This window comes from Protopterus annectens, chromosome 11.part0 (assembly GCF_019279795.1).
Source record: "Protopterus annectens isolate FY-2018-M chromosome 11.part0, PAN1.0, whole genome shotgun sequence".
NCBI classification, from domain to species: domain Eukaryota; kingdom Metazoa; phylum Chordata; order Ceratodontiformes; family Protopteridae; genus Protopterus; species Protopterus annectens.
The window spans coordinates 469746288-469772414 of record NC_056745.1 but is presented as its reverse complement, the minus strand read 5'-3'; the positions used below and the strand labels follow the sequence as shown (position 1 = coordinate 469772414).

The 26127-nt window shown below is 39.7% G+C and overlaps 1 protein-coding gene across 1 annotated transcript in view; it reads right to left on the bottom strand.

The window, feature by feature from the left end:
* LOC122815463 (cAMP-regulated D2 protein-like) overlaps positions 1-26127 on the bottom strand; it is a 511271-nt gene that overhangs the window by 23515 nt on the left and 461629 nt on the right. Inside the window, exons 6-7 of the mRNA XM_044087977.1 lie at positions 7052-7192; positions 2748-2920 (exon numbers count right to left, since the gene is read on the bottom strand). Coding sequence (XP_043943912.1) covers positions 2748-2920; positions 7052-7192 — 314 coding nt within the window. The remainder of the gene's footprint in view (positions 1-2747; positions 2921-7051; positions 7193-26127) is intronic.

Sequence of the window (26127 nt, the reverse complement as noted above, 5' to 3'; positions counted from 1 at the left end):
CCTCAGTAGAAACTGCAGAGAGTAGCTGGAGATCAGAGATTATGGACCTAGAATTTGTCCTTGTATGAATAGTTTCAGATCTGTTCTGAATAAATAATTTACAAAAAAAAAAAAAAAAAAAAAAAAAAGATGTCACACTGGGTGATCCTTCTCCCAAATGGGTTCATTGTAAGTGCTTTCATTCACAAATTCAAAATGAACTTCATTTTCAATTTGTGAATGAAAGCACTTACAATAAACCCGTTTGGGAAAAGGATCACCCAGTGTGACATCATTTTTGGTTTTAAAAGTTTTTTGTTTGTTCCAGTAGTTCCTAAATAAGTAATTAAATTTTGTTCTCAAATTTATTTTCTAATGTTTAAAGATGTTGTCTGTAAAGTGCAATTGAAGGTTTTCTACAGTTCTCACCACTGAGGTTAGGGGCCCTACCAAAAGATGTACTTTGTGCTGTACTCTTTATTGATGTTGAATGTGCATGTCAAGCACTGCTGTTTATCTGTTTTGAAAAACATTATGGTCTTTTGAAGAGTTTTTGAGAATGCCTTCACTCACAGTTTATAAGGACATTACTGTAAAAAAATATAAGAAAAACAACTACAGCATAGGCTCGACCCAGTGGAAATAACTCCCTAGCATTACTAGGGAACCAATTGTTTTCAAAAGTAGTAAGAAAACAACCCTTTTCAGTGGAGAGAAATGAGAAAAGGAATGATTGCCTGGATATGTAAGGCAGCTTTGCACGACCTGTGTCAGCAAGAATAAGTTTGTTTCCTTCCAAGGAAAATGACCACTATTTTGAAAATGTCATCTGGATAAGCAGGACTCATATGGTGAGCTAACTTAAATTTTACAATTTACTGTTATGCTGACCATCCCCAAAACAGGTGCTCTGATGATATCCACTGTTAGCCCTTGTTTAATCAGAGATCACCAGATCTGCAATGGCCCTGTGAATAATGTCATCCATTTAATCAGTTATACAGACCACCACTATACAATAATCCCTTATCTGGAGGCCTGCTTGTTAATATTTTGTGTGGGATGCAAAATGCCTTGCAGGGGTGGGATTAAACTGACCAAAACATATACTACAGTCTGACGCACAGAAACAATTTGTTTAACGTAAAAGTAACAAATAAAATGTATAAGCTTTCACATCTACAGAAAATGCCTCATCAAATGTTAAAACTTTATACATGAAACCACTATGTTCTAAACAAAATCACATGATGTCAACAGACCAATCTCAGTATACCCAGCAAGTGATGTTAAAGGACAAATCACAGCATTCAAGCATCTGTCAAGTGTAAATAATCAATGACTAGAAAATCCATTAAAAGTTTCTTAAAAAAGCTTTTTTTTTAAATAAATATTTAGTAAAAGGTGAAGTTTATTTAAGTGTGTGTTGTTTCTTTTTTAACTGTGTACTTTGTAAAAAAACTGTGAGCTACATTGAGAACTACGGGTATACAAGAAAACCTAATAGTTGTCATGTACAATCTTTACATCAATTAAGAAACAATAGTTCAGACAGAATAAAGAAAAAAGAGAGAGTTGGAAATGGTAACGGTATATGACAAGGTTATATATTCTCCCCATATATGTTTCATTCATATTCAGAACAAATCATCAGAGAAGCAGGATTCTATGAACAAAAAATCGAAGTGTGAAAATTAGAGGAACAGATATCGCCAGCCTTCTCTATGCTAATGGTATCAGGTTGCTGGCCAAAAGTGGAAATTAAATGAAATATCTCCTTATCAAGATTAAACAACATGGTCTCAAGCAGTGGGGATTTGGAAGTTTCTCTTTTCTCCCACTGTATATCTAGAAATGCAAAAGTGTGGCTTACATTGTGTTTTGGGTTTTTAGCAAATGTTGATGGTGTGGGTTTTATAAAGCGGGTGATCATCTGTACGAGGCTCAGTAAAGATTCAGTCGACTGATTGTGCTTTAACTAATATATATGCATGTATGAACACAAAAGCATGTCTGGAGAGTATACATTTCTACAGTACAGTCTTCATTTAATGTTCTACAACTGAAAAGAAAGTAGTTAAAAATCTAATACTCTATGAAAATATGTAAATATAAACCCAAAACAATAAGACGGTTAATCTGTCTTGCTTTAGACAGTGGTAATTTGCAGGTTATTGAACTATTTTAACTAGCATTTCCAGTAGGCAATCAACTTCTTAGGAAGAAATTGTTTTTCTGTTTTGCAAAATAATGAACACAGAAACAGGTAAGCTGGACAGTGTGTGTGCGCGCGCGCGCGTGTGTGTGTGTGTGTGTGTGTGTGTGTGTGTGTGTGTGAGTATATACAGAAATGGCTTCCTTTACTGAAAATTCAGTTCTTTGAAACTTTGACAGAAAAGTAATGCCTACATTAAAATGTTATATGTACTTTTCTTTTAAAAAAGTTTCACAAAAGACACATTACGATATTATATGTAGTTTTCTTTTTAGAAAAGCTTGATAAAATACACCACATTCAGCTGAAATACTGAATTTCAAAATTTCAGATTTTCAAAAGTATTTCTAAGTAACAAACTGATATTTTTTCTCACTGAAATATTTTATATATGTAATGTCACTGCATGAGGCTGGCAATCACTGCTGTAGATGAAAGAGGAATATATTTGACAAGTAAATGCACAGTTTTGCAACAAAATAAAAAAAAAGAATTAATTAAGTTAAAATGTGTTAAGTATTCAACAACTACCATATCATAAAACTGCTCTGACCTGTGAAATAAGAGGCCGTTGGTCTCCATGATGAACAAAAGGAGTGTATTTAAAAATTATTTCTAATGCTTTCAGCTTAAAAATTGCTGCAGCATACCCCAGAGTCTGAGCAATTGTCACATTGTCTGCAAATGCCATATAAATGAACAGGATTCCTTCTCCTGATGTTGTTCCTAAAAGAGAAAAAAATGCAGCTTTATATTTTATTAAATACTGGCATGTTTGTTTTCATGGTCCAAGGACCTGATTATAGGTAATACTGTAAATCTTAAAAATGAGTAAGTGCCACAGCAATAAATACCTGCCTGCAATGTATGTTCTTAACTCAGTTCATGTTTGGTCAACTAAAATCAGATATGTAAGTTCTTGTCCAACTGGATCTTTTCATCAAAATCAACCCACACCCTCTGAGACTCTGATAGTGTTAATGGTTTTATTTCTACAACAAGTACCAGCTTGTTATTTTAGTATAGAAGCTGTAAGGAACTGCTTATCTCCCATCTCATCAGAATAAAACTAGATCTGTGGGAATCAGTTTTAGAAAGACCTATCCCTTTTAGCTCTGCTACACTGAATGATAGGAAATCCAAGTGTTAGACAGAGGTGGCTACTAAAAGCAGTTTTTTTTTCAGATAAATGAACTACATACTATTTTTCTGCAATTCATTTTTTTCAAAATGCTAGCTGGGTTCATACTATTGTTTTACATATCTGGTTCTGCACTAAAAGTGCTGTACTCTATAAAATAAAGAGTAGTGTCACAGAGTAATATTAATTACTTGATTTCCAACATTATTGCAGTTTTAATAAAACTTGCACACTGTTTCCAGTCCATGGCAAAGCAGAGGTTAAAGAAACAATCTGGAACAGATTAATAATCCAAATGTTACAGAGATCTCAATCATTTATATGCATTTATTAACACATCTATGCATGTACAAAATGGATCCACTGCAATTAATCATATTTTACTTAGCAGAAATGTGATTAATCTCTGCTAAAGCATCTAAAATGTCAAAACGTCACACTCAAAAGTAATCACACACAACAAACCACACATAACTCCTACACATTCTTTTTTGCAGGAACCAAGCCCATTTACATTCCCAAAGTGATATTCAAACCCCAAATATTCTTTTTTGAAAGGGACAAGCCTTATTGCATTCACAGTGTGGAGTGCAATCCCTCACACCTCAGTGCATCTATATACATACTCTGAGGTTACCCAAACTTGAAGAAAAGGTGGAATACATAACTAACACACCTTCTCCCCCCTTCCCTAACTACTCTGAAACCAAACCCAAAAGCACAACATCTACAATACAGTCAGTTCTGACATTCTGCAACCTCAAATACTGGAGCTTTTACTCTCTCACCGATGATATTGTGACAGTTGTTAAAATAATACATGACAAAGTATGGGTTGTCCACACAACATTCATCAAAAGGAGATCTCAGCATGACTCATAAGGCAATGTGTACAACTACAAAATTGTATCCAGTACTAACATACCACACAAATGACAAAGTACTAAGGCAGTTTCACTGCAAACTGTGTGTCAAATTTCAGTCATTATATTTCTGTTTAGACATGCAACTAATTACATATATTCTAAAGTCCTAATAACTCTGTAGCTATCAACACAGAAAAAAATGCATCATAAATGGCAGCATAATGCACTTATGAAACACAATTATTTGCAGCTTGTTAAACACACTTCTTTAGATTATTTTCCAAATAAAAATGTTCATCATGACCAAATTCAAAATGTGACTGCATCACATTTTGCCAACTAGCTTCACAATATAGAAAGATGGATTGCTTCTTCCTGCATCTAATTTTGTCTCTATAGCTTCCAGTTTTTCAAACTTATAAATAAATATAGGGCAAAACAACAAATTTAAATGAACCAATTGGTTGCATGACAGTATATGTGCTTGAATTTCTACAAATGCAAAACTTAAAAGTATGTAAAATGAACTGCATGCATTATTTCCTTATTTTTTTTTTGTTAAGTGGCCATTTGGGCTGATACATTCTGAAAAGTTTCAGCCATAACTCAAGCCAAAATACAGTACATGTTCTTAAAAGAAATTATAAATAATTACAAGCCATAAGTATTTTTAACTACTTAATTTTAAGAGAGTCAAAATGTATATCTGCATGCATTATGATACTGTAGCACCAATAAGATATGCATAGGTAAGCTTGGTTGAGGGTTGGCATAATTGCTAAGGTGTTCACGTTACAGACACTGGATACAGGGTTTGATTCTCATCCTTAAGAGAAACTGCCTACACTTAAAATGGCCCACAAGGGCAGCTAGTCTAGTATTTATCTATGAACCTAGAACAGTTATATTTAAATCAATGTATTTAATATGAGATGCACTGCCAAGAGAGTTCTTGCAGTGGCTTAAACCTATGTGATTGCACTGCAATTCCACACTAAATGTTATGTTTATTATTTGATTTAGGTTCAGTGATAAATATGTGGAGCTGAACCAGCACCTTACTAGGCTGAAGTCGTTCTGCAGCTCCTGCTTTACTTCATGGGATTTGTGCCCACTGTGGGTGAAAACAAGCTCATCCTTGCAGAATATAGTATAGCAGTAGTCAGAAAGATATCATAGGTGAGATGATTGATTAGCAAAGACAGCAACAGTGAACCTGCAACAGATGTCTGCAGAACTCCTGCCATAAAGTCATCAGGACAGATAAAGGATTCCTTTATTTTGTCTACTATTTTGACAAGGCAGGAGGTAAGCAGCATTGCCTCTAATTGTTTGAAGAAGGAGTCAGATGACTACAGTATCAAAATCAAAAGTCTTATAAGTAAACCATTATTTGTACTTATCAGAATGGTGGCAAAGTAGGTGTTTATAGACAGGATTCACGCATGGTTGCAAAACAGTAGTTTATACTTGTTTATGCACTCATTTAATGGATGAAAGCCTCCATGGGTGGTTTGCACCTCAGCCTTGGAGATGGTCATTACTGCAGCTCTTTTCTAGAAAAATACAGAATGTGATGCATGAGTTTCTTGTCAGATAACAAAATGGATTGCTAACTAGTTAGAGGACATATTCTTATAAACATAATAAACTTGTCAGATCTCTGTCTTGCATATAAGGCAAGCTCTGACCCTGCTTTATTGGAAATGTTGCATAAGTCACATAGTACATGGGTTATTCACTATAAAGACCTTAACCTGGTATGTGACATTAATAGAACCTGCTTGAGGGGCAGAGTTATCTCCCAGAGGTTACCACACCTTTGGTACAGACTTCCACTTCATGTCAAAGAGAGCACCCCATTGGCCCTCTTCGAACACAATCTGGATGATTTGATGGGTAACTGTAAATTCACCCCGGGGGTTCCACCTGTGTCCCTCTTAGACAGGGGCAATAGTTGCTAATCGTGGTAGAACTTGGCTGTTCTTGTCAGGGCCCTAGGGCCATTAGCCTAGTAACTTCCTATGATCATATGATACTATGAACTAATTGACAAAGCCTTGGATAAACTATTTTTCCATACAGGGTTCTGCATTAGACCCTTACTTATTTAAATTGCAGTATTTTGTGCTAGATGATCAGACTTTCCTCCCACATCCCAAAGATGTGCCACAGGTGAATTGGCAAGTCTCCAGATTTCCAATAGATGCATGTACTATAAATAACATGAATTCTGTGATAGACTAGCATCCTGCTCAGAAGTAATTTATTTACATTGTGTCTACTGAGTGCTAGGATAGACTTCTGCCCCTCAGTTACCCCATAATAAATAAAGATGGAATAGGAAAATTAACAAATATTTTTTTTTTCTTTCTTTATGCTGACAGCATTAAGGTAGGTAAAATAATTACAAGTAGTTTGGACTGTTTAGACCTGTAGTGATTTCTGAACATTATCATGCAATGCACAAATAACAAAAACCTGAAAATGAATGCTCAGTTTGCTAGAGCTGAAAGCGTATGATGTTCTATAGAGCATGGAGACTCTGGCTACATTGATTAACTGTTTTCTTTTTTCTTCATACTTATTCGGTTTCATGTAAACTAAAGTACCAGTATATCTCTCAATTGTTACCATGATATCGTCTACTATAGGAAAATTCAAAATAAAGTGGGCTTTTGCAATGGAAGTGGTCATATTCTTGGTCTTCAAACTGTAATAATCTCAGCTGTAACTCATCAGTGTTATCCCATTTCACTGTGATAAAGAATCTTCCTAACAGATTATGAATAAAGTAAACTTAACAGTCACTCCTAAAGGAAAGTTATGTTTGGAATGACCTGCACTTACCCATCATAACTGGCTTTCCTTTCTGCCATCGTCCATGGATAAAGGCAGTGATGGTTTGCTCTTTTATTAACTCCCCATCAATATATGGTCCCCAGACTTCAAACTGTTCCAAGAGATTAAATGGGTTTATTATTTTGGAACCTGAAATATAAGAAAGTAATATACATTGGTGTACTGTTTTGATCTGGTATTTTTATCTCAACTACAGTGAAAGTACTTATAGATATATATTTCTTCTATTTTTAATGTCAACATTTTATTAGAGACAAATTTAATACCCATCTAGAGGTCCCTAGGACTGTTCAGCCCTTATTACAACACATAGCCAATATTTCCTTAGAGAAAATAAGCCTTGCTTATTTCCTTTCTGGCAAATACTCCCTTCTCATATAAGTTTATTATTAGCCATGGCTATATTTGGCTAAAAATCATCTTTCATGAAAGCAGACTTCCTCCATCTCCCTATAAACATGCAATAGCTCTTATGATTCTTCATCACATCTCTTCTTACCCTAACTAGTATATATTTGCATGGAAGTATCTGTTTAATTGATCTTAAACTCCAGATAACAATGCTGCAATGTTCCAGCTGTCTTTTTCATCTGCTGAAGGTACAAAGACAATGGAAATTAAGAGTCATTGGCCCTTACCTTTTGGAGACTCTAATCCTAATCCTCAAACCCTGCCCTAACTTTAATCCTAAAACTCTATGCCTCACCTTAGCCCTAAAGATTTACTTCAAACTAATATGTAACTATGTTATATACTTGAAATTTTAAAGTGCTCCTTCTACTTTATCTCAGAAGTGAAAATTTATGGAGAATCTGACACTTTATTTTCACACGGTTTCTAGTCACTCATTATAAACAACCATGGCTAATGATTATATTGTTCAGACAACTAAACAATAGGCCCAATTGTTTGAAGTTATTGACAGCATAAGAAGAAAAACTTAAAATTTGATTTGGACTATCCAGCAATTTGGGGGATATTTTTCATAAAGTTATGGTTTGCTTCAGTGATGTAAGGGTATCCATAGACTAGGTTGTTCATTAGGTTCCACCCCTTGAGAATACTGAAGTTACTTAGATAGCTTGCAAAGGAATATACTCTAATAAATTGCCTGCCAATTAATTATTTAAAGGTATATCCACAAAACCATTCTTTAATACAATTCATAATAAAAATTCACAATAAAAATACCATTTCAAAATCCAATAAATCAACCCATAAAGAATCAATAAAGAAGGTGACCTCATTGTTTAATTACGTTCTGAAGAAGTTCCAGAGTGTCATTTAAGGGATGAAAGTGCTTAACTTGGTATATTGGAATAAAGACGTTATCTTAGTTATCTGTGTGGAGCTTATGGTGTTGGTTTGCCAACGGGCACTATTTGTTTTGTTTTATTGGTGTTATTTTAGTGCTCTAAACAAACCGAATAAATTTTTCTTGGTAATGGTTTTCCATTTGTACTGGAAAAACTTCACAGCTGACACAGTTTGGAGAAGGGTATTTTAAACCATTTTTAAATAACGACTGTTTCCATCCTGATTGAAATAATGGTAATATGGATGGTACCACCAATGACAGTAGAGGAAGGTCACCTGTTTTTAGTGATCACACACCATTGATTTTTCAACAGTTTTTTGACAAACTCTGCGTCAACTGAAAGTGATCTTATTAAAATTATTTCCACTCTATCGCAACAAGTTACCGATTTAACTAAGAGAGAGGATTTATTACAAAATTCTCAAAACTGTTTAACCCAAATGGAAGTGCGAAGAAAGGAAGTGGCCCACTCTAACCTCAAACTTGTTAACCAGGGTGGTTTTTCAGAAGGTGCACAAGAGGAATGAGTATGCACACAGAGGTCAGGGGATGACAGTTCTGGACTGATTTCCCCTGGCAAGAACTTTAGAAATTTTAAAGAGTGGATCAAGAAAGACGTTTCATTTCCCCACATGGATGTACAACAGGTAGCCGGACGTGAACACAAATCATTTAATGGTACAATGAAGGATTTTGAGAACTTGTTACAAAAGGTACGCTGTATTCAGTGTGACAATTTTTACCTTCAGGAAAGTTATAAAAAAAGACACGTCCCTAAAGGCCTTAGACTGTTTAAATTTCCAAACAGAATGCAAGCCAGTGACTGTAATGTGGCTGAACTTTTTGCACTGTTTGACCGTTTCGGTCTAGAGTTAATGGACTTTATCATTAAAACAAATAACAAATGCATTAAATTGACCTTTGATGAACTTGACAAAATGAATGTATTACTTATGATTTATTGTTTGAAGTTAACACTGCTCATTATGATCGTATTTTTGAAAAAGTTGAGAATACTGTAAAGTTGAATTTAGAACGTAAAAGAGCTTAGCAATGACAATGATTACATAAAAAAACAAGTGTACCCTATGCCTAGGTGGTTTATGGGTGGGGGAAAAAAAACACTCAATATGATGAAAATGGTTGAGGTAATGGTACTGGTAATGTTCCACAGGTAGATTCTGTACATAATGTGGAGAATTTGGATGATAAATATACCAACTATGACCTCACACATGAACAATATGAAATTAATCACCCCCCCCCCTTAAGGAGGTCTGAACGTATTGAAAATAGAAATAGGCAGAAGTTTTTTTTAGGAAATCCACATTCACCAAGAAACAACAGGGGGAAGAACAGGGGAGGGTACAGGAACACATACAGATAGGTAACTCTGGCAATGTGGAAGCTATTGATGTCACTCTCAAAGATAAATGTCTTTCAATGCAAGGTTTTAACATTTACAACTATACAGAACATGTGATCAATTTTACATATTTTTTCATTTTTAAATCCATCCCTACCTTTAGGGTAGATATAGTGGACATTATTACAGAGCTTAAATTGTTTACAAGAAAGTTAAATTTTAAAATTCTGTTTAAAGGGCAGGAAGGAAACGCTAACTTTCAAAACCAAAGGTTGAGAAAAAAAGAGTTGTTTTAACCCCCCATTACACCCGATTGTCCAAGCTTTCAAAAAAGCATGTGAGAGTGATATATACAGTGAATTTAAGTATCATGCACACAAAAAATTACAACCTAAGTTAGGAGGAACAATTTTTGGTGAACCAGCTTAGATGTGATAATTCGGTAAGAATTATGAAGCCTGACAAGGGTGGGGGGGGGGGGTTGTATTGTTTAATAGTACAGACTGTGTGAATCAACTCACTATGATTTTCTCAGATACTGGTAAATACCAGGTCTCTTCAAGGCAAGAGATTATTCTTGCAAATAAAAAGGTGCAATTATTTCTGGAAGATTCCCTTTTTCAGAATGTGATTGCAGAGGAGGTGTATAATGTTTTAAAAACAGAACATCCTCTGACACCAATGGCCTTTGGTATTCCAAAAGTGCAAAAATGTGTACAGCAGCCATTCTTCAGGGTGATTATTTCTGCACAAAATAGTTTGATTTATTCTTTGTGCACCTTTGTGGATAGAATTTTGAAAGATTCAGTGGAATCTGTTGACCATCTGCTAAAGGATTCTTGGGATTTTTTGGCAAAATTTAATGAAAGGTGGTACACTGATAATTGTATTTTTTCCACCATTGATGTGGTGGATCTTTTCACCTCCAACCCTCACAGGAAGGGTTTGGATTTGTTTTATAAAGCCATTAGAGAATTAGCTAAGTTCAGTGATTCTAGGATCAATTTCCTAATGGCAGTTATGGAGCATATCCTTACTAATAACTATTTCACATTTGAAGGCGAACATTATAAACAGGTCCAAGTGGTTGCAATGGGGGCAACATGTGCCCCTCTTTATGCCAACCTGGTACTTTATGCTTGAGAGAAGAAAACCATTTTAACCAGTGTGTACAAACAACATTGGTTTTCATGTTTTAATTTTTTAAACAATATCTTTATTCTTTGGAAGGATGACCAGGTAGACATCAAAGGATTTGTTAAATACATAAATCAAATATGTGCATACTTCAAATTTACATCACATTGCTCTGGGGAATACATCAACTATTGGATGTGACCATTTCTAAAGACAGGAAAAATAATAGGTTTCTATCAAAAATTTTCTGGAAGGAAACTTTTTCCAGAAGTTATCTTGACTTCCAAAGTTATCACCCTTTGTATAATAAGAAAAATATTTTCAAGGGGCAGCTAGTGAGAGCTGCAAGAATGTGTTCCAATAGGGAGGCATTCTTGGACGAAGTCAAATGTATAACTGATATGTTTAAAGTTAGGGGTTACCCAGATAGAATTTTGAACAGCATTGTAAAAGACATGGTAGATGGGTGGGGAGATAAATACAAACCACTGCTTTATAGTGGTGAGTTAATTCCAACCACTAATAAATATTCTGGAAGTTCAGGGTTCAATATGAGTATGGTCATACCATTTGGTGAAGGTGAAAAGGCACTTTATCTAAATCAAGACTAATGATATAAAGTTCTTTTTTATTTTTATTTGCATAATCTATTAATGTATGTATTCTTATTATTTTATCCTGCACTTGTCTATTTAAAATAAACCCAGTTTGATCATTGTTAATTAGTTTACGTATACGTAGATTAATTCTGTTAACTAAAATGGACATGACCATGTTATTGTCCACATTTAAATGTGAAATGGGTCTGTATTATGAGCACTTGGTAGGATCCTTATCTTGTTTTAAAATAGGTGATATAAGGGTATATTTCCATAATGTGGAGACTTCAGCAGCTGCTTGTATTTCTCTATAGACCTTATCTACTATTTTAACTGCATCAGCCGGTAGTATTTTATATAGTTCTGGTATAAGACCATCTAAGCCCAGCGCCTTATTATTTTGTAACTTTTTTATTTTATTTGATTTTATTTTATCATTTATTTTTGTTAAAGTGAATGGCCTATCATTTTTTTTTTTTATTTATTTGTTTACTTGTTAAGATCTTTTGAGTCTGTACTGTTAATTTCCTGTGGCTGTGGCTTGAGCCTTTAAAAAAATGAAGTTATCACATTACACTTCAAACAAATACTCATATCTCTAGAACCAAAGTGTTACTAGAAAACTGACAATGGCAAACTATACCGGATAAATTAAGTTTTAAATTAGTGGCATTCATTCAGTTCAATGTTTTAAACTGGATTTTATAACCAAAATAAAGGCAGTGAACATTAATTTTGTAATTTTTCAAAACAGCTTAAGACATCTCAGTAATCAGTCAAGCAAGACACATACTGCTAGCAGGATTTTTCTCATGCCGCTGTGAGCTTTCATATGAGGCTATGCAATTTTGTTTCTGTTACCTGAATGTTGAGATATTTAGAGAAATATGAAAGATATTACAATACAAATAAACAGTATACAAATAATATCCAATATCACTTTAGCTGCATTAGACAGAGGTCATATCAAAACAATTGTGTTTGCCATCATGTATCCTTTAAAATGAAATCTTCTGATACCTTGTATGTAGCATGGTTTTGGAATTGTTAATGCAAATATTTACAAGCAATATTTGACACATAAAGGCATTAGTAGGAGGTAACTGTAACTCATGGCGGTACACTCAGCTGTAATGAGTTAAATGTTTACCAAAATTTAAATTTGAAAGTGAAATACAAAAAGGACAACTCTAGTAATTTTAGAAAACATAACTATATGCAGATATAAATAACATAAAAGAAAAACATACAATGGTGCAAAGACCTCCTCTCTCTGCTGTCATAAATTAGTCAGACATCTAAAACCAATGAAATCAAGAAGATGTGTCCTCTCATAATTAGCTGGTTCTATTTAATTAAAAGCTGTCCTTTTCTGGTCAAAGAGGTCAGTAGCACTATCTTAAGATGGGAATAAAGCACACACAGTGTATACTTTAATATCCTTATCTCATGGGTGGGCATAGGATACTGTACTGAAATGCACTGTTTACTATTTCTACAGTTTTTGACCACCAAAATATACTCTAGGAGAATGCCAGTAAACAAGTACACATGTATCCAACTCTCCATATATCCATACCAACAAATTCTTAAATCCAATGAGAGCCAGTAAGCCTAGTGAAAAATTTTCTCTTGTATGGCTTTGTTTCTAAATGAAATGACACACTTTCAATATGAATTTCAAACCTTAAGTAAAAGCCATAAGTAATATATTGAACTGCATACATTTTTCAGACCGTCAGTATCCTGTTTTAGTAATCAAATTGATTAAGTCTTAAGATTAATGATAGCCTAAAAAATGTCCTCTTTATTACTATTAACTCTGACTATATATCTACTGTCCTGAAAAAAGTAGGCCATATTGTCGAAACTTTTTGTGATATGTGAAAAAGCTTTTCAAAAATGAAGCTCTTATTTCAGAACTAAGATGGGTAGGATTAAATGCACTTGTGTTCAGGGCATAATAATACTCCATTTGGTTGCTCTGGTTCCAATTAACCATGGTAGATGTCTGAGCAACCAAAGAAGAGAATTGCCATTGAATATGTATATACTGTGTCAGGATCTGGTTCTTTCTATACAAATCACATGTGTTTTATAAAATGTGAACTTTTGTTTCTGCTCAAGCAATGATTTCACAGCTAGTAGAATGTGCAGTTTCTCAGAGTTTTCCTTCTAACATTTTTTTGTATTCATTTTCCTTTGCTTCCTTTGTTGAAGTACCTAGTCTCTCCAGCAGGTGCTGCTGTCTACAGCTGGTGGCAGTACTTAGTTCTACCAGCAGGTGGTGATGTACTGCAAGTGTCTGCAGTACCCAATTCTCACAGCAGATGGAGCTGCATTGCTGCCAGCTCCAATGCTCAGTCCCATCAGGATGTGGCACTGCATTGTAGCTGCATTAACTACTCACAATAGCAATTGGCACTGTACTGCAGGGATATGCAATATCTAGTCCTAAAATCAAGTGGCACTGTATTGAAGGAAACACTGCAGTACCTAGCCCCACCAGCAAGTAGAAGTGCACTGTGTTTCATATTTTACTTATGTTTTAAAGTGTTTATTCTATTGATTTTTTTGTTGTTAAAGAATTTTTTTTTCAATAAATGTATTTGATCAAAAAAAAAAAAAAAAGAAGTGCACTGTGTGAGCCTACAGTACCTAATCCCAAAAGCGAGTGGTGCTGTGCTGAGGCCAGTGGTAGTACCTAGTCCAACCAGCTAGGGGCCCTATGCTCTAGCCAGCTGCAGCACCTAGCCCAACCAGGAAGTTGAGCTGTACTGCAGGAGCCTACAGTACCTATCCCCTCAACATTGTGCCACAGCTGGCTATCATACCTTCTCCCACCATTAGGTGGCCCTCTCTTACTAATGCCTGCAGTACATAGTCCCACCATCAAGTGGCTCTGTAGTGCAGACAGCTGTAGTACCCAGTCCCACTAGCAAGATGCACAGCACTATACTGCTGCTGATTGTAGTACCTTGCCCTTCCAGCAGACAGTGCTGCATTTCAGCTAACTGCAGTACGCAGCCTCATAAGCAAGTGGTACAGCACTGCAGCTGCACTACCTACCCCCAGCAGGTGGCAATGTGCTGCAGCTGGATACAGTGTCGAGTCACTCCAGTAGGTGGTGCTGATATACAGCCAGCTGCAGTACCTAATCCCATCAGTAGGAGGCATTTCATTACAGCTGGCTATAGTACCCAGTCCCTCTAGCAGGTAGCTCTGTGCTGCAGCTAACTACACGATCCAATCTCACCATCTTGTGACACTGTACTACAGCTGCAGTACCTATTCCCACCAGCAGGTGGTGTCATACTGCAGATGTCTGTAGTACCAAGTTACACCACCAGTTGGTGTGATATTGCAGGTGCCTGTATATAGCACTGTATTGCACATACCTGAAGTGACTAGTCTCACCAGCAGATGACACTGTGTTATGACAGGCTGCAACACTCACTCCTACCAGCAGGTGGCATTGTACATTTGATATCTTGTAGCACTTAATCCCACCAGCAGCTGGCACAGCAATGCAGTCAGCTGCTGTACCCAATCCCACTAGCAGAAGGCACTCTACTGCAGGTGTCTGCACTACCTAGTCTCTGCAGCAGATAGCACAGTACTGTAACTATCTGAAATATCTAATCCCACCATCAGGTAGCTCACTAGTGCAGCTGGCTACAGTACCCAGTCTCTCCAGCAGGAGATGCTGCAATACTGAGTCCCACCAGCAGGTGTCAGTGTACTGCAACTACAGTAGTTACTCCCCCAAGCAGGTGGCAATGTACAGCAACTATTTGCAGTACCTAATCTCACCAACAGATAGCACTATGCTGCACTTGGTGGCAGTACCTGGTCCCACCAGCAGGAAGCATGGGCTGCAGCTGGCTGCAGTACCTTCTTCCTCCAACAGGTGATACTGTACCTAGTCACACTATGTGGCATTGTATTGTAAGTACATACAGTACCTATTCCCACTAGTAAGAGGTGCTGTATTGCCTGTGCCTGAAGTACCTAGTGTCCCACCAGGAGGTGATGTTCTTTTTCAGGTGTCCCTAACACCCATTTCCCAACAGTAGGTGGCTGTGCACTGCAGACCAGCAGGTGGCACTGGACTGCTGCTGGATGCAGTACCTAATTGTGCCAGTAGGTGGTACTGTGTTGCAGCCAAATGTAGTAGCTAATCCCACCAGCAGTTTGCAATGTGATAAAGTTGGCTGCAGTACCTTGCCCCTCCAGTATGTGGTGCTGCACTGCAGCTGACTGCAGTACTAGTCCCTTCAGCATGTGGCACAGCAGGCTGCAATACTCAGGCCAACCAGCAGGTTACACTGCTCTATAGCCACCTGCAGTACCTAATCTCACAAGCAGGTGGCACAGTATTTCACATATCTGCAGTACATAGTTCTGCCAGCAGATGGCATTGCACTTCAGCTGGCAGCAGTACTCAGTCCCACCAGCAGATGGGACTGCATTGCAGCAACTAAACCCACCTCCAGGTTCCAGCAGTACTCTTTCCCACCAGATGGTGGCATTGCACTGCAGGTGCAGTGCCTAAGCCCATCAGCAGGTGGCACTGTACTGCAGACCCCTATAATTTCTAGTCCCACTTCCAACTGACATTGTATTGCACCCATGTCTCTCATGGACATGTGTGTTAATCATAGACTCTCTCTAATAATTACATCCATCTAAGCAAGAAAAAGTTGGGCAACTCGGGATTAACGTGGCTAAGTTTGTAAGGGATCTAGGGCCACTAGCCTAGTAACCTCCTATGAATCTATGAACCTAAGTGCCTGCAGTATGTATTCCCACCTCAAGGTGGCACTGAACTGCAGCTGCAAAAAGTAGTTCCAACAACAGACAGACCTGTACTAGAGGTGTCTGCAGTACCTACTCCCACCAAAAGATGGTGCTGTATTAGAGTTGATTGTGTTAACTAGTCTCAACAGCAAAGGACACTGTAATTTAACTGACAGCAGTACCTAGTCCCGCAAACAGGTATAGTTGTACTGAAAACTGCTGCCTGCAATACCTAGTCCCACATACAGATGATACTGTACTGCAGAAGACTGCCCACAGTGCCTGGTTCCTCATACAACTGGAGATGTACAGCATCACACAGTATCTAGTCAGGGATCCCCTTCAGATTGTCGAATGGCCAGAACATTGAACTGCAGATCACCGAGATGAAAACACTGTTTTTATTAGAACATCGAATGCATGGAGATTACTGTAGGGAAAAGTTCCCATTCACTTCAATGTGTAAATGCAATCTCAGAGTTGGTATATTTAAGTAGCAGGGGGTGTGGGGGGTGAAGGTGGGCTATGCCCCCCTGCTGCAGCAAATAAATCTGAAGTAGACCCCTAGTCACACATATAGTTGGAGTTGAATTGCAGGTGACTGCCCACAGTACCTAGTCTCATTGTCAGGTGGAACTGCAAAAGAAATGGGATATACTACTGTGCAGCTAAACTAATAGTGAATAGATTGCTCCTACAAAAGGACAGAGTAACACAGGAAAGGAAGGAAACAAGCCGAATGTTACCATGGATGCATTAAATACAGAAAACTTTAAAGCAACTAATATGAAAAGTATCACTGCTAGAAGAAGGAAACAGATCATAAAAAACTCATAAGAAAGACAGATGTGATAAATGCAAAACAGGCCTGGTTTATCACACATAATTCTCAATAATCTTCCTGTTGTTACTGACATGTAATTCAATTTAGGCATGAATTCTCTTTTACACAACAAAACTAACCCTGAATACTTTTCTATACCTAACTTCCATACTATACTTCTACCCCATAAACGTCTCATATTGCTTTCTTTTCTCTTTTTTTCAGAAATGTTACATCTGTTAAGACTAAAAATTCAGCCTCATTTTTTCAAACCTTTGATATACCAATAATTTTCTTACATTATTTATTAAACTGTTAATATTTAGAGTAATAGCTTTATAACCACCTGTTTTCTTTCTTCTATATTTTTTCTTTACAATTTATTTTCCTATCTTTAACTCTTTAACTATAGACCTTTCCATTTAACTACACGTCATCTAAACTTTTTTGTTTTCACTTTCTCCACTACTCTCTATTTTCTATAAAATGTGTATTTCCCTTCATATTTCCACTCTCTATTTCTAAATCATTTTTCCTGCATATCCTTAAACCCCCAGCTCTTTCTCTTCTTCTTCTGTTTCTTCATCATTTTCTTTTTCTGTTTGTTCATCATCCTGTCCATTACATAAGACATTTTCATTACAATGCATCCAAAGGTGTCACACTTTTTTTACATTTATATCATTCCATTTTATAATTTTTACTGTCATGTCCCCTTTTTCCACACAGATTGCATCAACTTTTATCACACTTGTCAATTAAATGCCCTTCTGCCCAAAAGAAAAAAAGCATACCTTTGGTTGACCCCAATACTTCACAAAACCTGTTTTTCCATAAATAAATAAATATAACATTTGGAATATGTTGAATTTTCCCATTCAGCATTTTCAAAATAACTGCACAGTCTCATTCTTCTGCTCATAATCCCCTGTTATCATAACATTTCACTAATTTAACTACATCATGGCATAGTTCTTTTAAATATTTCTGTAAAGTCTATGGGCAGGATTCACGAAGGCTTGCACGGAGTTCAAGAGTAGTGTAAGACTCCATGCAGCCTTCGCGATCCAGGAACAGCCCAAAGTCCATGTAAGAGACAAGCTAAAACGTCTCTTACACGGGGTGGGCGTGGATAAGCTAATCACCTCACTTGCAGCTGAATAGCATGCAAATGAGGATGATTAACGATCCAGGAAGCCTAGAACAGCCCGTGTAAGAGCCGTTTTAGCTGCAGAAATGTACTCAGTTGACAACTGAGTACGTTTCTGCAAAAACTGCAATGGAGCCATGTCAGATCCAAATAAAGGGTGCATATGTGTCAGGCAGCATGCCAATGGCCAAATATGTGGCCATTGGCAAGGTAACCTGATGCAAATATATTAAAAATATAATTTTTTTTTCGGCGATCTCCGATGTTTAAACCCAGCGCAACCCCGAGTAAATGGGCTGCGCTGTATAAAACATAAAAATGAAGGTTATAAACCCACAAATGTGGGTTTTATGCAATACATGGAATTTCAATGCAGGGACCAGCAGACCAAAACCAACATGGCCACCATGTAGTGGTTGCTAAGGGGGGAAGCTGTGTCTAAGAGATGTAACTAAGCATTAGTAGGCAATCTGATGCAAATGAGTGTTAGGATACTGAATTCCACTGTCACATAGCAAATGAGCACAGTCTGAGTAGTGTAAGAGTTACAGAAGGGGGAGGAACAGAGTAGGAGATAGGTGACATCACAGGGGGGAATGGTAGAAAGAAATGCAGTTCATTGGAGGTCAGAGTTACATGACAGATGTCAGACAGATATCATGGAAAGAGGTGTGCCACTAGATAAGCATGAGAAAGTCAAGAAATGGAAGGTGTACACTGTTGCCTACACCAAAGTTTCTTGCTGGGCGTGCATGCGCACGTGTGTGCCATGAAGCACGAGTAAGACAGTGTGTGCACGTGTAAGGCAGACTGAGCATGTGGGAGCGTGTTGGGAGATGTTTAACACTGTTTGCACGGGTGTGCACGCATAACCCGAATAAGCAGATTCTGAAGCGTGTAAGCATGTGTGCGCGCGTGTAAGCCACTGTGAGTGTGTTTCTGCTGGTATGCACGCTGCTCCCCCCTGAGGAAACAGAAAGGAAAAAGGAAGCAACAGAATTCGTAGGAAGCTAGCAGGGAATACTGCTGGAGCTAGCAGGTGAAAACAATTAGAAGCAGGCAATTACACAGGCAGAATAGTAGCCCAGCCCAGCACTTAAAACTCTGCAAACAGCAGTGCAGGATGTTTCTCTCAAGAGACACTGCAAGACAGGAGTAAGTTATTAGAAGTGAAAACTGAAAAAGCTTCACTCAGAGCAGAAATGTTAGGGGCTGCCATCGTGTCATAATGAGACATAGGCGACTTGCTGAGGGTGGTGACAATGCAGATGGTGCCAGACAACCCACAGTGAGGAGACAGAGAAGATTGTACAGGCCCAGGGTCACCTACCACAGGTTACATGAGCTGGAGATAGTACAGCGCTATAGAGTGGACAGAGACCTCCTGCAGCAAAGAGTGGAGCTATGCAGGCCACACCTCACACACAGAACCAACAGAGGGGAACCCATCCCAGTGGAAACCAAGGTATGTGTTGGCCTAAGAATACTAGCAACAGGTACCTTCCAAAGACCAACTGGTGATATGATGGGGATATCACAGGCATCAGCCTCCAGGGTACTGCACCAGTTCCTGGATGCCATGTCAGCATATGTCGGTGATCATGTATATTTCCCCAATGCCCGTGAGGTATTGGCCAGCAATATGCGTCTCTTCCAGCATATAGCGGAATACCCTGAGGTAGTGGGTGCAATAGACTGCACGCACATACGCATCAAAGCACCAGCCGGTGAGTGGGGTAGGGCATACATCAACCGCAAGGGCTTCCCCTCCATCAACTGCCAGGTCGTGTGTGATGCCCAGGGCATAATAATGAATGTGTGTGCTGGCTGTCCTGGGAGCTACCACAATTCCCACATCTGGCATTTGACGCAGCTGTACCAGACATTTGCCAATGGGGACATCCCGCATGGACACCTAGTGGGGGATGCAGGTTATGCACTGGAGCCATGGCTGATGACACCCATCAGAAACGCAGACACACCTGAACAGGAACACCATAATGAGGCACACGCACAAACACGTAATGTAATAGAGCGTGTGTTTGGGCTGCTCAAGTCACAGTTCCGGTGTCTGGACACATCTGGTGGAGCCTTGCAGTACACACCAACTACATGTACCCAAATTGTCATGGTATGTGCTATGCTACATAATATGATCTTGCGAAAACAGTTGCAGCAGGACCAGCATAGGGCCGGGCCAAACAGCCCCCCACCATTGCCAAGGCCATCACAGGCAGAGCGTGACTCAGAGGAGGAACAACCTGAGCCTGCCCCAGTAGGCAGAAGGAGGCATGCCCAGTATGCCCTGGCCTTGGCAAAGAGGCAATGCATAGCACATACACTGGCTCAGTAGGAACTCTGGGAATGATACCCCCTCTGACGCACTCAGATAATAACAGGGATGCCTAAAATGACATGACCTGCTCACAAACATGTACAGGGAGTGTAATATGTGCATCTGACAGAGGCAGCCCTGCAGCACCACCTGAGGCATGAATGCCATGTGTTAAGTAATGTAACACAATGTACTATATGCACACCTGAGGACCCTGACTAACATCCTACCCTCACTAAGCATCTTGCCACAATATGACAATGAGATGATCAAGTGCAATAATTGACTGAAGTATCGCAGTTAGTCAAAGGGGATCCAATGTGTGCCAGCCTGGGATGACATGCTGAGCATGACATGATGCTCCACCTGCTAGGACTGGCGTGCACCTATCAGTGCAGGCTGTATGGATACTGGCAAAGGCTGTTGTTACCCACAGTGTGCCCTGAATAGGTAAGGCTCAAAACACAAACCTATCTCCATAGGTATCAGAAGGGATAAGAATAAGATAAGGGATAAGTCGAAACAGCAAGATGCATGCAGTCTAAACTCACTCAGTATGGAGAATGTTGATATCTGTGCTGTAACAGAAAACTGAGTCAAGGCTCACAACAGCACCCTAACACTACCAGGTTACACCTCATACTGTGCTGTACAGCCTCAAAACATGGAACAAGCTACAAAAGGAGGGTGACTAGCAAGAATTGTCAAGGATAACCACACCCCCATGTTGGTACCACAACAAGAAGCAGCATGGACTAGCCATGGTCAAGTAACAGTGGCTAAAACTGCCCCCCAGTTTATAGCCTGTTACAGACTACTGTCCCAACACCAGGAACTGCACCTGGCCTATGCTGGAATACATGCATATATCAAGTCCTCCAAACCACATTATATTGGGTGACTGAAAATACCCAGACATAGACTGGGAGCATTATACTAGCTCCAACAGTATAGGACAAAAGTTCATAGAATCCATAAACCAAAATGCCCAGGAACAACGTACCACTCCCACAAGAGGGGTAAGCATACTGGATGTGATAATCAGCAACATGGGTACTGGATGGCAAGACGAGAAGTGTATTGCTCACTGGTAAAACCAGACCATAGAGTAATCACATTGGATATACAAATCCTGACCACAGTCCCTGGCCAGAAAACCACAGTGGAAAACATGTGTAAAGCAATATTTGCACTCCTCCAAACTGATGTGGAATCCATTAAAGGTCCTGTGCAGGTGCAAAATATGGGCCACACCTCAGAACCTGTAGTACAGCCATTCCATGAACACTAGCAGGAATGCTTGGATTATGCAATCCTAAATTAAAACAAGACACAATGCCATACACGCAGGCATCTGGCATGGTGGACACCAGCCATAACCAAACCATGCAAGAGAATGAGGAAGCTACTACATGATAGAGCAAGCATAAACAATGAAGTAATCACTGATGGCAATAAAATATGTCCACACATACAATCCACTAAGGCCAGCCACAACAAGTTGAATCTGTGAATCCTGAGGCAATGTTACACCTGCCCCAAGTACACAGACAACCCCCAACTCCACCCAAGAAATACAAATATATGTGAGAGATGCAACCATCTATCCATACTGGAGGCTGAGCTCCCTCAACTCAGTACTCCCAAAACTAGTCAGGAGGAGAAGGTAACCACACACACCACAAACACAGTCCCACATAGACCTATCACAACTACAAACCAAAGACATAAGCACAGAAAAACATTCCCGGAGGCACAAATTGCAAACACAGCACACCAACAGAGGCCTCTAAAGCAGGCACCCAATCAAACAACCTCCAAACATAGCACATGCAACACATAGTACACAAAGCTGGTGTGCCAAACAGTCACAGGCCAGAAGGAGAAACAACATGCCTGATACAGTTGTAATAGGTGACTCCATAGTCAGACACACTGCTGTCCCGCACACCAGACTGAACAAGGGAAAGGGTACAGTAAGCTGCCTGTAGGCTGCCACAATACGCCACATAACAGAAGTATGCAGGTCACTCCAAAGCAAGTAGAAATATGATGCAGTCATAGTCCATGCTGGTGTGAATGACCTGAGATGTACCTCCCTAGACTACATGAAAAGAGACATAGATGAGCTCTCTGATTATGTAGTCCAGGCCGGTATGACACTCACCATTTGCAGCATCCTACCCTTACCAAGAATAATGCCACAGTACAAACATGGAATGATCAGTCGTAGCAAGTGGCACACTTACTGGTGTCATTCCAAGGGGATCCAATGTCTGTCTGCTTGGGATGTCATGCTTGACAAGCCACGCAACTGTTCCTGGGATGGCTTGCACCTGTTACCCCTGGGTGTCTGGATATTGGATAAGGCCTTTTCCACCTCCATAGAGCCTTTTATAGGCAAGGCTGAAAAGACTAACCCACCACCCTAGAAAACATAAGTGTAAAGAAACATAAGGGTAATGCTGACCAATGCCAGATGTGTAAACCCCAATATGCATGCTCCCATGGCCATCCCCAGTATGGAGAACATCGATGTCTGTGCAGTGACAGAAACCTGCTGCAAGCCTCCTGACAGCACACCAGCACAACCAGGTTATACCACATATCATGTGTCATGGCCCCAAAACCTGGAACAAAACATAAAAGGAGGGTGAGTATCCATATTCAGCACAGACACCCATACGTCGAGGTAACTGACAATGCACAAGGCATTGGAGTCCACCCATGTGCAACTAACTGTAGGCAAGACTGCTGTACAGTCTGTAGCATGCTACAGACCACACTCTCACACACAGGAACTCCACCCAGCCATCCTGAAGACACTGGACAGTATGAATGTCCCACCAAATACCAAACAAGGTACCACAAATTACCACATAGGTGGTAAACCATTATGTATGGAAGGAGTAATCAGGGACCTAGGGACACAAGTGGACAGTAACCTGTTATGTGACACTCACATTGCCAATGTGGCTAGGAAGACTGTCTACATTGGACACCGTATCATGGAAGGATTCACATCTACGTCAACAGAGGTCATTGTGCCCCTATACTGTTCTCTTATCACACCCATAATCTAGTACAATGCCTCATATGGGATGTACCTTACCTGACACCTGCAGCAGTTAGAAAGACCTCAAAGGTACCTCACCAAGAGGATAAAGGGTCTCAAATATATGTCACATGCTGCCTGGCTGTAGACACCCCAGCTGAATGCAGTCACATACTGCCTACACAGAGGCATTGCATGCCTGTTGTACAAGACCATGCCCAACACAGGAGTAATGGACATGCTCCACCCCAGAAAACTCAAAGCCATCGGAGCTGTGAGAGTGAGAGATGTCAGCCTCAACAAATAATGAAATAGGATGTGCTGGAGGGACAGATACATAATCCAGAGGCTCCCCACACCCTGGACCAGAATCCCACTCCATGTTAGGCAGAGCCCCTCACTGACACTCTTCAACAGGAATCTTGCCAAGTGGATGGATGATTGTAGAGTTACACTGGGGGTCTTCACTGTGTCATGTCCAGACAGAGGCACAGCAAAGCAAATCATAAATGGCCATAATGTTCACATAGCAAGGGGTGGCAAAAGCCACACACACTCTGGCTAGGCTAACAAATGCCCTAGGGTGGATAGCCTAGTTTGCCTTACAAACACAAAGTGCAGGGTTTGAGTCTCACAAGGGATAATTGGCTAAGCTTAAAATGGCTCTCAAGAGCAGATAGCTTATTACTAACCTATGAACCTATGAAGATACAAATTGTACAGGACACTAAGGATAATCCCAAGGCTTTCACAACTGATGGTAGTAACCATGTTGGGAATTCACAGATATGCTCTGAATCACACAAATATCACAAACAACATACCAAACACACACACATATTGCCAACATACATCCTGACAGGTGCAGTGCAACCCCCCCCCCAGAATGAAGAATATCTATCCCAGCAGACTGCTGGCCCCCTGACATTGCAGATGCTGAGGTAACAGCCAGCATCTACAAAGCAAAACACACAGCAGCAATGGTATGAGATGGTGTCCTGGGCTGAGTCCAACATGGACTCCAAGACGAATGGAATGCCAAATCACACTACTGCTCAGTGTCAGCCTTACCACAGGATATGTACCCAAAGAGCAGTGTACAACAACAGTGGTCCTTCTCAACAAAGGTGTTGCCTGAATGGATACTGAAAACTAACACCCCAGAATCCTGAGAAGCTCGGTCTGTACAGCTATGGAAAGGATCAGCATGTACCGCAGACATAAAGATATTGGGGACCTACTGACACCAGACCCTACCCAGTGTGGCTTTCTTAAGTGCAGATCCTGCCCCTAAACATGTTTGACTCAATTGAAACAGTCATTAAGGTAATTGATGAGGGCAATGTGGTCCACACAGCGTAGCTGGACCTTGCAAAGGCTTCTATACAATACCCTACGTGTTCATTATAGATAAGCTCACCAGCTTAAATATAAACCCCTATGTCAGTAGAGGGGTTGCAAACCAGACCAAGGACAGAACAGACATGGTCAGACATGCTGCAGCCATGTCAGATTACAAACCAGATATAACTGGCATCCCACAAGGCTTGGTCCTGGGATCTCCCTCGTCTGGTATATATGTCCCATAGGTACAGGCAAACATGGAAGGACTGTGTCTGAACATGTTTGCAGAGGACTACAAACTGCTTACCATATATGATCCACCAACTGACACAAGCATCCCACAAAAGGGCCACATAGAAACAGACAACTGGTGCCATAGCCATGTCAGCAAGCTAATTGCAGAAAAGTGTATAGTCAACCCCCGTGGATATACAGTAAGTGCCCACCAATTACCACATAGGTGTTAACCCATTACATAGTTAACATGTAATGAGAGACCTGGGGACACAAGGTGATAGATATCCTGCATTGGACAAACATGTGCTGTAGTGTTTACAGAAACATACCATATACCCACCTAATCATGAAGGTTGTCAGATCTAGATAAGGGGAGGTCACTGTGGCTCTGCAGTCATCCTTCATCAGCATTACAATTGACTACAATAGCCCCTGTGTGATGTACCTCAGCAGACACCTCCATCATCCGTAAAGTCCCCAACATTACCTCACCAGGAGTATCAAAGAGCTTGCACAGATGCCATGTGTTGCCTGTGTTGCTGGTATCAATAAACATGCTGCACCTTGTACAATCTGAATGGCAGTAAGCTATGCACATGAGAGACCTGAGCCCCAGCACTGACTTACATAGGACAAGCTGTACTGCATGATCCATAACACAGAAGCCACCCCCACCCATGAGTGAACTCCCAGTACAGGCTACCCATAGAGTCACTTATCAATTTTCCTCAATAGGAATCTTGATGAGTGGATGGGAGATGGTAGCTTTATCCTGGGTATCACTGTCATGTCACAGGTAGACAGAGGCACAGTATACTAACCATGACATATGTCATGGCAAACTCCACTTACAATGTGTGTCGAAGGACAAACACACTCTCCAACTAGCATTAGACATGG